The sequence below is a fragment of the Oncorhynchus nerka genome, unplaced genomic scaffold, assembly GCF_034236695.1.
Source record: "Oncorhynchus nerka isolate Pitt River unplaced genomic scaffold, Oner_Uvic_2.0 unplaced_scaffold_1112, whole genome shotgun sequence".
NCBI classification, from domain to species: domain Eukaryota; kingdom Metazoa; phylum Chordata; class Actinopteri; order Salmoniformes; family Salmonidae; genus Oncorhynchus; species Oncorhynchus nerka.
Window position 1 is genome coordinate 33011 of NW_027040211.1, and position 18005 is coordinate 51015.

Consider the following 18005-nt stretch of genomic DNA (forward strand, 5'->3'; position numbering starts at 1 on the left):
GCAAATTTGTCAAATGTCTCTAAGTTCCTAAACCCCTCGAACACAATGTTGGACTCTGTCAAAGTGCCCACCTCTCTCACTCAGGGAGAGATACATCACAGGGCTCCCCCCCCTCATCACATCTACTTCTTATGTGATACATTTGGGTGGTGGGCTCACATCTACTTCTTATGTGATACATTTGGGTGGTGGGCTCACATCTACTTCTTATGTGATACATTTGGGTGGTGGGCTCACATCTACTTCTTATGTGATACATTTGGGTGGTGGGCTCACATCTACTTCTTATGTGATACATTTGGGTGGTGGGCTCACATCTACTTCTTAGGTGATACATTTGTACTTTTTCTGAGATCTTTGCAGAGCAGGAAACAGCAGCGTCCTGCTCCTGCAACCAACACAAGCATAGGGCTGTAACGTGTGCCATGTTATCTGATGAAGAACCGCTTCAATTTAGCCTGCAAGTAAATCCCTGATTGTAATTGGCTGATACGCATTTTCTGCCAGAGAACCTGTTTTAAAATGTAAAATGGATTAGATAATGGATTAGATAATGGATTAGATAATGGATTAGATAATGGATTAGATAATGATTAGATAATGGATTAGATAATGGATTAGATAATGGATTAGATAATGGATTAGATAATGGATTAGATAATGGATTAGATAATAATGGATTAGATAATGGATTAGATAATGGATTAGATAATGGATTAGATAATGGATTAGATAATGGATTAGATAATGGATTAGATAATGGATTAGATAATGGATTAGATAATGGATTAGATAATGGATTAGATAATGGATTAGATAATGGATTAGATAATGGATTAGATAATGGATTAGATAATGGATTAGATAATGGATTAGATAATGGATTAGATAATGGATTAGATAATGCGTATCAGTTTACGGATCCGTTTTAGATTCCTCCATTTAATAATTACATTTGACAACTTTCCAAATCATATCATTAACATCTGAGGGTTCATATTTCTATTCAATCAATCCAAATCCATAATCAAAAAACATTTTAAATTGTAACTTTATTGTAATTGTAATCATGTCTCAAGAGGAAAAAACTAAAGTAGGACTATTTTTTTTTTGGGGGTGGGGGGATTTGATAAAAACAACACTCAAAAACATAAGTCAGAACACTAGCCTTGTCTATGCTCTCATGTGATTTCAGATTCTCTGTCCGGGAAAATGTCTTTCCACAATTAGGTTCCCGAACTAAAACTCTATCCAAACTGTGTTTATGTTTCTCATGCCTTTTCAGGTTCCCTAACTTGGAACAATGTTAAGGTTTCTCTGCAGAGTGTATTCTCTTATGTTTGTTTAAGTTCCCCAACTGGGTAAAATTCTTTCCACACTGGGAACAGGGGTAAGGCTTCTCTCCAGAGTGTATTCTCTTATGTTTATTCAGGTTCCCTAGCTGGATAAAACTCTTTCCACAATGGGAGCAGTGATAAGACTTCTCCCCTGTGTGTGTCCTCTCATGCTCTTTTAGGTTCCCTAACTTGGTAAAATCCTTTCCACACTGGGCGCAATGGTAAGGTTTCTCCCCTGTGTGTGTCCTCTCATGCTCTTTCAGATTATCTAACAACCTAAAATTCTTTCCACAATGGGAACAGGGGTAAGGCTTCTCTCCAGAGTGTATTCTCTTATGTTTGTTCAGGCTCCCTAACTGGGTAAATCTCTTTTCACAATGGGAGCAGTGGTAAGGCTTCTCTCTAGAGTGGATTATCTCATGCTTTTTTAGGTTCCCTAACTGGGTAAAATCATTTCCACACTGGGAGCATTGGTAAGGTTTCTCCCCTGTGTGTGTTCTCTCATGCTCTTTCAGATTATCTAACAACCTAAAATTCTTTCCACAATGGGAACAGGGGTACGGTTTCTCTCCAGAGTGTATTTTTTTGTGTTTGTTTAGGTTCCCTAACTGGGAAAAACTATTTCCACACTGGGAGCAATGGTAAGGTTTTTCCCCTGTGTGTGTCCTCTTGTGCTCCTTCAGGGTATCTAACAACCTAAAATTCTTTCCACAATGGGAACAGGGGAAAGGCTTCTCTCCCGAGTGTATTCGCTTATGTTTGTTCAGGCTCCCTAACCACATAAAACTATTTCCACATTGGGAGCAGTGATAAGGCTTTTCTCCTGTGTGTATTCTCTTATGTTTGTTCAGGCTCCCTAACAAAGTAAAACTCTTTCCACACTGGGAGCATTGGAATGGCTTTTCTCCTACGTGTGTCATTTTATGCTCTTTCAGCTTCCATGACCACTTAAAACTCATATTACACAGGGAGCAGTGGTGTCGTCTCGCTGGTTTGGGAGTCTCTGGGTCTGGTTCCCCTGAAGGACTCTTCCGTCTGTCAGAGTGAGAGGCTGGTCTCTTTCCTGCCAAAAACAAAGAGTATTTGGTTAAACTGAGAGACCTGAATGAAATCTCCTCATGATAAAAACTGTCTTCCTTTGAGGTTTAATCTAGTGACTAGAGCCCTCATTATAAAACAGTACATTTGGATCGTGGATACTGATTGGTTAATAGCCGTTAGTTATTCATGATGATCCCTGGGTAATGCCTGTTAACAATTATATTTGAATTATCCCTATACAACCACTGTCCCAAGGCCCTGCCAGGCACAGCCAAGCCAGGCAATTTATTAACTAATCTCCCTGGAAAAAAAACTAATCTCCACTGCATCTTCATAAACTAATCTCCCCTGAAAAAAGCATTATTACCCCATTCTTCTAGTCTAGTAGTGAGTAAAATGAGGTAAGCTAGTTTTGCTGAAGAGAATAACGTTTTGAAGTTGAGGACTTCTCCCCTTCTCACCATCTCTAATTCAGGTCTATGTGTAGGCTAAAGGCTAGACCCTGTGTTTAGCCAAGGTGACAGCAGCTAGCTAGAATAGCTTGGTGATAGCTGCAGCTGGCTATCCTCTAGTTAATATTTCCCTGTCAAATCAGTCAGCTGACAGCAGCTAGCTAGCATAGCTTGGTGATAGCTGCAGCTGGCTAAGTTAATATTTCTCTCTAGTTAATATTTCCCTGTAAAATCAGTTAGCTGACAGCAGCTAGCTAGAATAGCTTGGTGATAGCTGCAGCTGGCTATCTGCTCTAGCTGATATTTCTCTGTCAAATCAGTTAGCTGACAGCAGCTAGCTAGCATAGCTTGGTGATAGCTGCAGCTGGCTAACCTCTCTAGTTAATATTTCCCTGTCAAATCAGTTAGCTGAGAATAGCAGCTGGCTATCTGCTCTAGCTGATATTTCTCTGTCAAATCAGTTAGTTAGAATAGCTTAGCTGTGATAGCTGCAGCAGCTAGTTAGAATAGCTTGGTGATCCTCTCTATCACAAAGCTATGCTAGCTAGCTGCTGTCAGTTAACTGATTTGACAGAGAAATATCAGGTCAAGACCCCGGTGAGGACGACGAGCATGCAGATGAGCATCCCGGAGACGGTTTCTGACAGTTTGTGCAGAAAATCTTCAGTTGCGCAAACCCACAGTTTCACCAGCTGTCCGGGTGGCTGGTCTTAAAATGAAGAAGTTGGTCCCACGTGGTCGGCAGTTATGAGGCCGGTTGGATGTACTGCCAAATTCTCCAAAACGACATTGGAGGCGGCTTATGGTAGAGACATGAACATTCAATTCTCTAGCAACGGCTCTGGTGGACATTCCTGCAGTCAGCAGCATGCCAATTGCACGCTCCCTCAAAACTTGAGACATCTGTGGCATTGTGTTGTGTGACAAAACTGTACATATCAGTGGTCTTTTATTGTCCCCCAGCACAAGGTGCACCTGTGTAATGATCATGATGTTTAATCAGCTTTTTTGATATGCCACACCTGTCAGGTGGATGGATTATCTTGGCAAAGGAGAAATGCTCACAGGGATGGAAACACATTTGATATGCCACACCTGTCAGGTGGATGGATTATCTTGGCAAAGGAGAAGTGCTCACAGGGATGCCAACCTATTTTGCTAGAGAAATCAGCGTTAATATATATATATATATTTTTTCTGTCAGGTGAAAAATAAGGAACATTTCTGAAAATTTTATTTCAGCTCCTGAAACATGGAACCAACACTTTACATGTTGCATTTATATTTCTTGTTAAGTGTACTAACATCCCTACAGATGAAGTCTACACGTGGACATCAACTTTGCCCAGCTTGAGCGTAGATACTCTAGCTCCGATCACAACCATTCAACTTTGTTTTAAAGCCACCATTGGCTTCATGGTGAAATCCCTGAGCAGTTTCCTTCCTCTATGGCAACTTCTGAGTTAGGTAGGACGCCTGTATCTTTGTAGTGACTGGGTGTATTGATACACTGAGTTAGGTAGGACGCCTGCATCTTTGTAGTGACTGGGTGTATTGATACACTGAGTTAGGTAGGACGCCTGTATCTTTGTAGTGACTGGGTGTATTGATACACTGAGTTAGGTAGGACGCCTGTATCTTTGTAGTGACTGGGTGTATTGATACACTGAGTTAGGTAGGACGCCTGCATCTTTGTAGTGACTGGGTGTATTGATACACTGAGTTAGGTAGGACGCCTGCATCTTTGTAGTGACTGGGTGTATTGATACACTGAGTTAGGTAGGACGCCTGTATCTTTGTAGTGACTGGGTGTATTGATACACTGAATACATCCTGCATCTAAAGTAGGGTTGACTGGTATACAGTTTTTGCGTTGAACTGAGTTTGAGTTTTTAACTTGACCTTCATCTTTGTATTTTGTATTGATACACTGAGTTAGGTAGGACGCCTGCATCTTTGTAGTGACTTTGTATTGATACACTGAGTTTGTTAAAATGTGATTGATACACTGAGTTGTAGGACGCCCATCTTTGTAGTGACTGGGTGTAATGAAATCAAATCAAATGTATTTATAAAGCCCTTCGTATCATCAGTGACTGGGTGTCAAACACTGAGTTAGGTAAACCGCCTAAAACCCCAGTGACTGGGTGTAGCAACACTGAGTTAGTGTAGACGCCTGCATCTTTGTAGTGACTGGGTATTGATAAACTCCCTTAGAAAGGCCAAAATCTTTGTAGGAAGAAACCTGAGTTAGGTAGGAACCAGGCTCTGAGGGACTGGCTGTATTGAAAAACTCCCTTAGGTAGGCCGCCTGCATCTTTGTAGTGAAGAAACCTAGAGGTAGGAACCAGGCTCTTTGTAGTGACTGGGGTGATACACTGAGTTAGGTAGGACGCCTGTATCTTTGTAGTGACTGGGTGTATTGATACACTGAGTTAGGAGCCTGCATCTTTGTAGTGACTGGGTGTATAAAAGAACATCAAAGATGTTCAAAGTGTTCATGGTATGACAGTGGTTTTGCATTGAAGCAGAACAGTTGAAAACTTGACAGCAGCACAGTCAGGTTGGAATGTTTGGTTGGAAATGTGATAGCATGCAGCAGTGTGGACTCCATTTTTATAGTTCGATACTTGAGTCATCTCTCTCTCTCTATGCGGCTTTCCACACACAGACCACGTCCCTCTGTCACAGGAACGCATTTGGATTACTCGTCAACAACGAGACACTTGCGTTCAGTCTGCATCGTCAATGGTTGATAACAACCATGCAGTTGTCACTTTGCTTCTTAAAATATAAATCTACTAGCATTTGATATAATTACACTATTAGCTTGTGTTTCTTGCATCTGCAAACAGCTAGTTTGTCTTTTATTAGCAGGTTGTTCCTCTAATCTTGTTAGCCGCTAATGCTAATCGCTAACTTATGGTTGTTATCAACAGTGTTGTTCCTCAATCTTGTTAGCCGCTAATGCTAATCGCTAACTTATGGTTGTTATCAACAGTGTTGTTCCTCTAATCTTGTTAGCCGCTAATGCTAATCGCTAACTTATGGTTGTTATCAACAGTGTTGTTCCTCAATATTGTTAGCCGCTAATGCTAATCGCTAACTTAGCTAATAAATGTACTGAGTAAGAGCAAGCGTAATGTTATTTATTTCACCTTTATTTAACCAGGTGGTCATGATGTCATAATGGTAGTTTAACCAGGTGGTCATGATGTCATAATGGTAGTTTAACCAGGTGGTCATGATGTCATAATGGTAGTTTAACCAGGTGGTCACGATGTCATAATGGTAGTTTAACCAGGCGGTCACGATGTCATAATGGTAGTTTAACCAGGTGGTCACGATGTCATAATGGTAGTTTAACCAGGTGGTCAACGATGTCATAATGGTAGTTTAACCAGGTGGTCAACGATGTCATAATGGTAGTTTAACCAGGTGGTCAACGATGTCATAATGGTAGTTTAACCAGGCGGTCAACGATGTCATAATGGTAGTTTAACCAGGTGGTCAACGATGTCATAATGGTAGTTTAACCAGGTGGTCAACGATGTCATAATGGTAGTTTAACCAGGTTAGGCTTAACTTAGTTCTATAAACAAGTTCTCATTTACAACTGGTGGCCAAGATAAAGCAAATGGTAGTTTAGACCACAAACAACAACAACAGAGATAACGTGGAGTAAACAAAACATACATTCAATAACACCAGTAAAAACAAAAAAAGAAAACAAAAGTCTTATACCAGTGCAAACGATAAGGAAGTTATTATAATGAGCTACACAGCCTGATAACACCAGTGATGGTGTAGACCTAAAAATCAGCATGTTGTTCCTAAACCGTGTCTTCTACCCTCCTACCCTGCTAATGCTAATCGCTAACTTAGCTAGTTTAACCTGGTAACACCAGTGATAGTTTAACCAAAAATCAGCATGTTGTTCCTGCAAATGGTGTTTAACCCTGGTCATGCTAATCGCTAATGGTAGCTTAACAGCCTGATAACACCAGTGATGGTAGTTTAGACCAAAAATCAGCATGTTGTTCCTGCAATGTGTTTCTACCCTCCTACCCTGCTAATGCATAATCGCTAACTTAACACAGCCTGATAACACCAGTGATGGTGTAGAACAAAAATCAGCATGTTGTTCCTGCAACCGTGTCTTCTACCCTCCTAGATGCTAATGCTAATCGCTAACTTAGCTACACAGCCTGATAACACCAGTGATGGTGTAGACCTAAAATCAGCATGTTGTTCCTGCAACCGTGTCTTCTACCCTCCTACCCTGCTAATGCTAATCGCTAACTTATGGTTGTTATCAACAGTGTTGTTGTTATCCACAGTGTTGTTCCTCAATCTTGTTAGCCGCTAATGCTGTCGCTAACTTATGGTTGTTATCAACAGTGTTGTTCCTCAATATTGTTAGCCGCTAATGCTAATCGCTAACTTATGGTTGTTATCAACAGTGTTGTTCCTCAATATTGTTAGCCGCTAATGCTAATCGCTAACTTATGGTTGTTATCAACAGTGTTGTTCCTCAATATTGTTAGCCGCTAATGCTAATCGCTAATTTAGCTACAGCCTGATAACACCAGTGATGGTGTAGACCTAAAATCAGCATGTTGTTCCTGCAACCGTGTCTTCTACCCTCCTACCCTGCTAATGCTAATCGCTAACTTATGGTTGTTATCAACAGTGTTGTTGTTATCAACAGTGTTGTTCCTCAATCTTGTTAGCCGCTAATGCTAATCGCTAACTTATGGTTGTTATATCAACAGTGTTGTTCCTCAATATTGTTAGCCGCTAATGCTAATCGCTAATTTAGCTACACAGCCTGATAACACCAGTGATGGTGTAGACCTAAAATCAGCATGTTGTTCCTGCAACCGTGTCTTCTACCCTCCTACCCTGCTAATGCTAATCGCTAACTTATGGTTGTTATCAACAGTGTTGTTCCTCAATATTGTTAGCCGCTAATGCTAATCGCTAATTTAGCTACACAGCCTGATAACACCAGTGATGGTGTAGACCTAAAATCAGCATGTTGTTCGTGCAACAGTGTCTTCTACCCTCCTAATGCTAATCGCTAACTTATGGTTGTTATGGTTGTTATCAACAGTGATGGTGTTGACCTAAAATCAGCATGTTGTTCGTGCAACCGTGTCTTCTACCCTCCTACCCAGCTAATGCTAATCGCTAACTTATGGTTGTTATGGTTGTTATCAACAGTGTTGTTGTTATCAACAGTGTTGTTCCTCAATATTGTTAGCCGCTAATGCTAATCGCTAATTTAGCTACACAGCCTGATAACACCAGTGATGGTGTAGACCTAAAATCAGCATGTTGTTCCTGCAACCGTGTCTTCGACCCTCCTACCCTGCTAATGCTAATCGCTAACTTATGGTTGTTATCAACAGTGTTGTTGTTATCAACAGTGTTGTTCCTCAATCTTGTTAGCCGCTAATGCTAATCGCTAACTTATGGTTGTTATCAACAGTGTTGTTCCTCAATATTGTTAGCCGCTAATGCTAATCGCTAACTTATGGTTGTTATCAACAGTGTTGTTCCTCAATATTGTTAGCCGCTAATGCTACCAATTTAGTGATAACACCAGTGATGGTGTAGACCTAAAATCAGCATGTTGTTCCTGCAACCGTGTCTTCTACCCTCCTACCCTGCTAATGCTAATCGCTAACTTATGGTTGTTATGGTTGTTATCAACAGTGTTGTTGTTATCAACAGTGTTGTTCCTCAATATTGTTAGCCGCTAATGCTAATCGCTAACTTATGGTTGTTATCAACAGTGTTGTTCCTCAATATTGTTAGCCGCTAATGCTAATCGCTAATTTAGCTACACAGCCTGATAACACCAGTGATGGTGTAGACCTAAAATCAGTTGTTCGTGCAACAGTGTCTTCTACCCTCCTAATGCTAATCGCTAACTTATGGTTGTTATGGTTGTTATCAACAGTGATGGTGTTGACCTAAAATCAGTTGTTCGTGCAACAGTGTCTTCTACCCTCCTACCCTGCTAATGCTAATCGCTAACTTATGGTTGTTATCAACAGTGATGGTGTTGACCTAAAATCAGTTGTTCGTGCAACAGTGTCTTCTACCCTCCTAATGCTAATCGCTAACTTATGGTTGTTATCAACAGTGTCTTCTAAATTAAAAGAGGTACAACGCAAAGCAAGAATAAACTACATGAAGAAGCTAAGAGAAAACATTCAATGTTGCCCAAGATTATAGGGTCCCCCTAGGAAACCACCTATCAACACATTAGTTCCTACCCTGTCACAACCTCCCTGGCAATTTTCATTCGTTGTTATGTCAAACGCTGTATTCAAAGTGCCCAATATTATATTCTAACTGTATAATTAGAATAGACATTCTAGTCCCATGATTCCAACAGTTAACCCAAGTGTTTTGCTCTAAATCGCAAGTCAAATTGCAAGATTTGGTTAAAAAATAAGGCCCAGATTTCTTGCCCATATCGAGCAGCCCTACGTGGCAGTGTGGAAATCACATAAACCAATCAGAATGGAGAAAAACTAATTGCAGGAAATGTTTAACATGATGACTTTTTGGGGTTGAATTGAACAGTATAAACCAATCAGAATGGAGAAAAACTCATTGAAATCACATAAACCAATCAGAATGGAGAAAAACTCATTGCAGGAAATGTTTAACATGATTACTTTTGGGGGGAGGGGGTTGATGTTGAATTGAACAGTATAAACCAATCAGAATGGAGAAAAACTAATTGCAGGAAATGTTTAACATGATGACTTTTTGGGGTTGAATTGAACAGTATAAACCAATCAGAATGGAGAAAAACTAATTGAAATCACATTAACCAATCAGAATGGAGAAAACTAATTGCAGGAAATGTTTAACATGATGACTTTTTTTGGGGGTTGAACAGTATAAACCAATCAGAATGGAGAAAACTAATTGCAGGAAATGTTTAACATGATGACTTTTTGAAGTTGAATTGAACAGTATAAACCAATCAGAATGGAGAAAAATTGCAGGAAATGTTTAACATGATGACTTTTGGGGGTTGGTTGAATTGAACAGTATAAACCAATCAGAATGGAGAAAACTCATTGCAGGAAATGTTTAACATGATGACTTTTTGGGGTGGAATTGAACAGTATAAACCAATCAGAATGGAGAAAAACTCATTGAAATCACTTGGAATATATGTGCTGCCACCCTAAATTCACCCACTACTTATAAAGCAAATGTAAAACTTTTATTATTAAAAAAACATTTTCAATACAGTCAAATACCGTCAATTTATGTTAAAATACCATGATAGAACATTTGGACCATATCGTCCAGTCCTGATCTAAAGTGTAATTAATAACTCCACCTCAAGCTCAAAGGGATATTAAATGTCTGCTTCTTCTTGTTGTTGTTAAACCCATCTACCAATAGGTGAGCTTCTTGTTGTTGTTGTTAAACCCATCTACCAATAGGTGAGCTTCTTGTTGTTGTTGTTAAACCCATCTACCAATAGGTGAGCTTCTTGTTGTTGTTGTTAAACCCATCTACCAATAGGTGAGCTTCTTGTTGTTGTTGTTAAACCCATCTACCAATAGGTGAGCTTCTTGTTGTTGTTGTTAAACCCATCTACCAATAGGTGAGCTTCTTGTTGTTGTTGTTAAACCCATCTACCAATAGGTGAGCTTCTTGTTGTTGTTGTTAAACCCATCTACCAATAGGTGAGCTTCTTGTTGTTGTTGTTAAACCCATCTACCAATAGGTGAGCTTCTTGTTGTTGTTGTTAAACCCATCTACCAATAGGTGAGCTTCTTGTTGTTGTTGTTAAACTTACCAATAGGTGAGCTCTTGTTGTTGTTGTTAAACCCATTGAGCTTGTTGTTGTTGTTAAACCCATCTACCAATAGGTGAGCTTCTTGTTGTTGTCGTTAAACCCATCTACCAATAGGTGAGCTTCTTGTTGTTGTTGTTAAACCCATCTACCAATAGGTGAGCTTGTTGTTGTTGTTGTTAAACCCATCTACCAATAGGTGAGCTTCTTGTTGTTGTTGTTAAACCCATCTACCAATAGGTGAGCTTCTTGTTGTTGTTGTTAAACCCATCTACCAATAGGTGAGCTTCTTGTTGTTGTTGTTAAACCCATCTACCAATAGGTGAGCTTCTTGTTGTTGTTGTTAAACCCATCTACCAATAGGTGAGCTTCTTTGTGAGGCATTTGAATTTATATATTTTTTTGTATATACACTACCGGTCAACCGTTTTAGAACACCTCCTCATTCAAGGTTAGAACACTCAGTTTGGAGTGTTAGAACACCTACTCATTCAAGGTTAGAACACTCAGTTTGGAGTGTTAGAACACCTCCTCATTCAAGGTTAGAACACTCCGTTTGGAGTGTTAGAACACCTCCTCATTCAAGGTTAGAACACTCAGTTTGGAGTGTTAGAACACCTCCTCATTCAAGGTTAGAACACTCAGTTTGGAGTGTTAGAACACCTACTCATTAAAGGTTTTTCTTTATTTTTTTTTACTATTTTATACATTGTAGAATAATTGTGAAGACATCAAAACTATGAAATAACACATATGGAATCATGTAGTAACCAAAACAAGTGTTAAACAAATCAAAATATATTTTATATATTTGAGATTCTGCATATACCCACCCCTTTGTCCTGATGACAGCGTTGCACACTTGGCATTCTCTCAACCAGCTTCATGAGGTAGTCACCTGGAATGCATTTCAATTAACAGGTGTGTCCAAACTTTTGGCAGGTACTGTATATAAAAAAGTTAACCAGTTTAATTTAGACAAATATAAGATTTTTATGCAATTTCCTATTTAAACTTGCTAGTCTCCTTTAACCAGTTGAAGCTATGGGGACGCTATTTCATTATTGGATCAAAAAACGTTCCCGTTTTAAGCGCAATATTTTCTCACGAAAAGATGCTTGACTATGCATATAATTGGCAGCTTTGGAAAGAAAACACTCTGACGTTTTCAAAACTGCAAAGATATTATCTGTGAGTGCCACGGAACTCATGCTACAGGCGAAACCTCAAACAGGAAATGAGCAGAATTTCTGAAGCTCTGTTTTTCTATCGTCTCCTTATATGGCTGTGAATGTGCCGTGAACGAGCTTATGCTCTCTGCCGTTCGTCCAAGATGTCTGCAGCATTGTGACGTATTTGTAGGCATATCATTGGAAGATTGGCCATAAGAGACTACATTTGCCAGGGGTCCGCCCGGTGTCCTTTGTCTAAGTTGGTACGCAATTCTCAGGTGCAATCATTTTACCATGCCATTCAGAGGGAGAAGCACACTTCCAGGAACGATACATCATTGAAGAGATATGTAGAAAAAACACCTTGAGGATTGATTCTAAACAACGTTTGCCATGTTTCAGTCGATATTATGGAGTTATTTTGGAAAAAGTTTGGCGTTTTTATAACTGAATTTTCGTTTTTCTTTGGTAGCCAAACATGACGCAGAAAACGGACCAATTTCTCCTGCACAAATAATCTTTCAGGAAAACTGAACATTTGCTATCTAACAGAGAGTCTCCTCATTGAAAACATCCGAAGTTCTTCAAAGGTAAATGATTTATTTGAATGTTTTTCTGGTTTTTGTGAAAATGTTGCCTGGTGATGCTAACGCTAAATGCTAATGCTAAATGCTAACGCTAAATGCTAGTTTTGCTATGGTTGAGAAGTATATTTTTGAAAATCTGAGATGACAGTGTTGTTAACAAAAGGCTAAGCATGAGAGCTAGCATATTGATTTCATTTCATTTGCGATTTTCATGAATAGTTAACGTTGCGTTATGGTAATAAGCTTGAGGCTGTAGTCATGATCCCGGATCCGGGTTGGCTCGACGCAAGAAATTAACATCTGATTTACTGAACACAAGGCACATCTCAAAAAGGGGGTCATGACACATCTCAACAGGTGGTCCAGGTAAGTCATAACACATCTCAACAGGTGGTCCAGGTAAGTCATGACACATCTCAACAGGTGGTCCAGGTAAGTCATGACATCTCAACAGGTGGTCCAGGTAAGTCATGACACATCTCAACAGGTGGTCCAGGTAAGTCATGACATCTCAACAGGTGGTCCAGGTAAGTCATGACACATCTCAACAGGTGGTCCAGGTAAGTCATGACATCTCAACAGGTGGTCTAGGTAAGTCATAGCACATCTCAACAGGTGGTCCAGGTAAGTCATGACACATCTCAACAGGTGGTCCAGGTAAGTCATGACATCTCAACAGGTGGTCCAGGTAAGTCATGACATGACACATCTCAACAGGTGGTCCAGGTAAGTCGTGACATCTCAACAGGTGGTCCAGGTAAGTCATGACACATCTCCACAGGTAGTCCAGGTAAGTCGTGACATCTCAACAGGTGGTCCAGGTAAGTCATGACACATCTCAACAGGTGGTCCAGGTAAGTCATGACATCTCAACAGGTGGTCCAGGTAAGTCATGACACATCTCAACAGGTGGTCCAGGTAAGTCATGGCACATCTCAACAGGTGGTCCAGTTAAGTCATGACATCTCAACAGGTGGTCCAGGTAAGTCATGACACATCTCAACAGGTGGTCCAGGTAAGTCATGACATCTCAACAGGTGGTCCAGGTAAGTCATGGCACATCTCAACAGGTGGTCCAGTTAAGTCATGACACATCTCAACAGGTGGTCCAGGTAAGTCATGACACATCTCAACAGGTGGTCCAGGTAAGTCATGACACATCTCAACAGGTGGTCCAGGTAAGTCATGACACATCTCAACAGGTGGTCCAGGTAAGTCATGACACATCTCAACAGGTGGTCCAGGTAAGTCATGACATCTCAACAGGTGGTCCAGGTAAGTCATGACACATCTCAACAGGTGGTCCAGGTAAGTCATGGCACATCTCAAAAGGTGATCCAGGTAAGTCATGACATCTCAACAGGTGGTCCAGGTAAGTCATGGCACATCTCAACAGGTGGTCCAGGTAAGTCATGGCACATCTCAACAGGTGGTCCAGTTAAGTCATGACATCTCAACAGGTGGTCCAGGTAAGTCATGACACATCTCAACAGGTGGTCCAGGTAAGTCATGGCACATCTCAACAGGTGGTCCAGGTAAGTCATGACACATCTCAACAGGTGGTCCAGGTAAGTCATGACACATCTCAACAGGTGGTCCAGGTAAGTCATGACATCTCAACAGGTGGTCCAGGTAAGTCATGGCACATCTCAACAGGTGGTCCAGGTAAGTCATGACATCTCAACAGGTGGTCCAGGTAAGTCATGACACATCTCAACAGGTGGTCCAGGTAAGTCATGGCACATCTCAAAAGGTGGTCCAGGTAAGTCATGACATCTCAACAGGTGGTCCAGGTAAGTCATGGCACATCTCAACAGGTGGTCCAGGTAAGTCGTGACATCTCAACAGGTGGTCCAGGTAAGTCATGACACATCTCAACAGGTGGTCCAGGTAAGTCATGACATCTCAACAGGTGGTCCAGGTAAGTCATGACATCTCAACAGGTGGTCCAGGTAAGTCATGGCACATCTCAACAGGTGGTCCAGTTAAGTCATGACACATCTCAACAGGTGGTCCAGGTAAGTCATGGCACATCTCAACAGGTGGTCCAGGTAAGTCATGACACATCTCAACAGGTGGTCCAGGTAAGTCATGACACGTCTCAACAGGTGGTCCAGGTAAGTCATGACACATCTCAACAGGTGGTCCAGTTAAGTCATGACACATCTCAACAGGTGGTCCAGGTAAGTCGTGACATCTCAACAGGTGGTCCAGGTAAGTCATGGCACATCTCAAAAGGTGGTCCAGGTAAGTCATGACATCTCAACAGGTGGTCCAGGTAAGTCATGACACATCTCAACAGGTGGTCCAGGTAAGTCGTGACATAACACAAGTTCCTCTATTTGTTCCTCAAGCAAATGAAGAATGACATCACCATTTCTCATCAGACCCGCTAAGTTTTGCTTAAAACTAATTTTGCTCGAAACATTTTTTTAATTTGTTTACACCTTTTGTGTTTTGTAATTTACTGTATTTACATTTATTATTATTATTTATTATCATTATAAAGCTTTTCAACAGGAAAAGTGACAACAACAACAACAAATCACTGGAGGACGTATAACAATACCTACAGAACAACATAGTCAAGTGTAGTATCACTGGAGGACGTATAACAGTACCTACAGAACAACATAGTCAAGTGTAGTATCACTGGAGGACGTATAACAATACCTACAGAACAACATAGTCAAGTGTAGAATCACTGGAGGACGTATAACAATACCTACAGAACAACATAGTCAAGTGTAGAATCACTGGAGGACGTATAACAATACCTACAGAACAACATAGTCAAGTGTAGAATCACTGGAGGACGTATAACAATACCTACAGAACAACATAGTCAAGTGTAGAATCACTGGAGGACGTATAACAATACCTACAGAACAACATAGTCAAGTGTAGAATCACTGAATACCTACTAGTCAAGAGAATCACTGGGACGTATAACAATACCTACAGAACAACATAGTCAAGTGTAGAATCACTGGAGGACAATACCTACAGAACAACATAGTCAAGTGTAGAATCACTGGAGGACGTATAACAATACCTACAGAACAACATAGTCAAGTGTAGAATCACTGGAGGACGTACAATACCTACAGAACAACATAGTCAAGTGTAGAATCACTGGAGGACGTATAACAATACCTACAGAACAACATAGTCAAGTGTAGAATCACTGGAGGACGAAATACCTACAGAACAACATAGTCAAGTGTAGAATCACTGGAGGACGTATAACAATACCTACAGAACAACATAGTCAAGTGTAGAATCACTGGAGGACGTATAACAATACCTACAGAACAACATAGTCAAGTGTAGAATCACTGGAGGACGTATAACAATACCTACAGAACAACATAGTCAGAACAACATAGAACAACATAGTGTAGAATCACTGGAGGACGTATAACAATACCTACAGAACAACATAGTCAAGTGTAGAATCACTGGAGGACGTATAACAATACCTACAGAACAACATAGTCAAGTGTAGAATCACTGGAGGACGTATAACAATACCTACAGAACAACATAGTCAAGTGTAGAATCACTGGAGGACGTATAACAATACCTACAGAACAACATAGTCAAGAATCACTGGAGGACGTATAGAACAACATAGTCAAGTGTAGATCACTGGAGGACGTATAACAATACCTACAGAACAACATAGTCAAGTGTAGAATCACTGGAGGACGTATAACAATACCTACAGAACAACATAGTCAAGTGTAGAATCACTGGAGGACGTATAACAATACCTACAGAACAACATAGTCAAGTGTAGAATCACTGGAGGACGTATAACAATACCTACAGAACAACATAGTCAAGTGTAGAATCACTGGAGGACGTATAACAATACCTACAGAACAACATAGTCAAGTGTAGAATCACTGGAGGACGTATAACAATACCACTAGGACGTATAACAATACCTAGAACAACATAGTCAAGTGTAGAATCACTGGAGGACGTATAACAATACCTACAGAACAACATAGTCAAGTGTAGAATCACTGGAGGACGTATAACAATACCTACAGAACAACATAGTCAAGTGTAGAATCACTGGAGGACGTATAACAATACCTACAGAACAACATAGTCAAGTGTAGATCACTGGAGGACAATACACTGGAGGACGTATAACAATACCTACAGAACAACATAGTCAAGTGTAGAATCACTGGAGGACGTATAACAATACCTACAGAACAACATAGTCAAGTGTAGAATCACTGGAGGACATAACAATACCTACAGAACAACATAGTCAAGTGTAGAATCACTGGAGGACATAACAATACCTACAGAACAACATAGTCAAGTGTAGAATCACTGGAGGACGTATAACAATACCTACAGAACAACATAGTCAAGTGTAGAATCACTGGAGGACGTATAACAATACCTACAGAACAACATAGTCAAGTGTAGAATCACTGGAGGACGTATAACAATACCTACAGAACAACATAGTCAAGTGTAGAATCACTGGAGGACATATACCTACAGAACAACATAGTCAAGTGTAGAATCACCTACAGAAACATAGTCAAGTGTAGAATCACTACAGAATAACAATACCTACAGAACAACATAGTCAAGTGTAGAATCACTGGAGGACATAACAATACCTACAGAACAACATAGTCAAGTGTAGGATCACTGGAGGACGTATAACAATAACAATACCTACAGAACAACATAGTCAAGTGTAGAATCACTGGAGGACGTATAACAATACCTACAGAACAACATAGTCAAGTGTAGAATCACTGGAGGACGTATAACAATACCTACAGAACAACATAGTCAAGTGTAGAATCACTGGAGGACGTATAACAATACCTACAGAACAACATAGTCAAGTGTAGAATCACTGAGGACGACAATATAATACCTACAGAACAACATAGTCAAGTGTAGAATCACTGGAGGACAGTATAACAACAATAACAATACCTACAGAACAACATAGTCAAGTGTAGAATCACTGAGGACGTATAACAATACCTACAGAACAACATAGTCAAGTGTAGAATCACTGGAGGAACAATACCTACAGAACAAACATAGTCAATTCACTGGAGGACCAACAATAGTCACTAACTGCAGAGTTTCCTCCTTACTAAAGATCTTAATCAGTCAATTCCCTGTTTTATAAGACAGTACTCACTGTATTTAATGGTGTTAATCAGTTCTCCAGTCATTAGAATCACTGGAGGATCTTCCTCCTCCTTCAATGTGACAGTCATCTCCCCCTCCTCCTCCTTCACTCCAAAACAACTTCCTCTCTTTTCACTGTAGACATCATCCCGGCTTCCTCCTCATAAAATCAATCCTAAGACTGTAACATCATTCCACTGGTCACGATGAAAGCCTCTTTCCTAGAAATTTCTTTCACTGTAACAGCAATCACTGAGGATGTCTACTTCTTCAATCTAAATGGAGGTATGTTAGTAGTCTGTTCACTGGAGAGATTTCCATAGTCAAGTGTAGAATCACTGGAGAAAACATCGGTCAAGCAACAATCTCAGTGTAGCTTATAAACTCAAGTG

The 18005-nt window shown here is 40.3% G+C and overlaps 1 protein-coding gene across 1 annotated transcript; it reads right to left on the reverse strand.

Annotated features, from left to right (window-relative positions):
- Positions 1-789: 789 nt before the first annotated feature.
- On the reverse strand, positions 790-17649 carry LOC135570103 (zinc finger protein 678-like). The gene is made up of 2 exons (XM_065016164.1): positions 17624-17649; positions 790-2400 (listed from the first exon to the last, which is right to left on the reverse strand). Exon 2 carries the CDS (start codon positions 2294-2296, stop codon positions 1307-1309), a length of 990 nt encoding a protein of 329 aa, XP_064872236.1. The 5' UTR covers positions 2297-2400; positions 17624-17649; the 3' UTR covers positions 790-1306.
- Between the last annotated feature and the right edge of the window lie 356 nt (positions 17650-18005).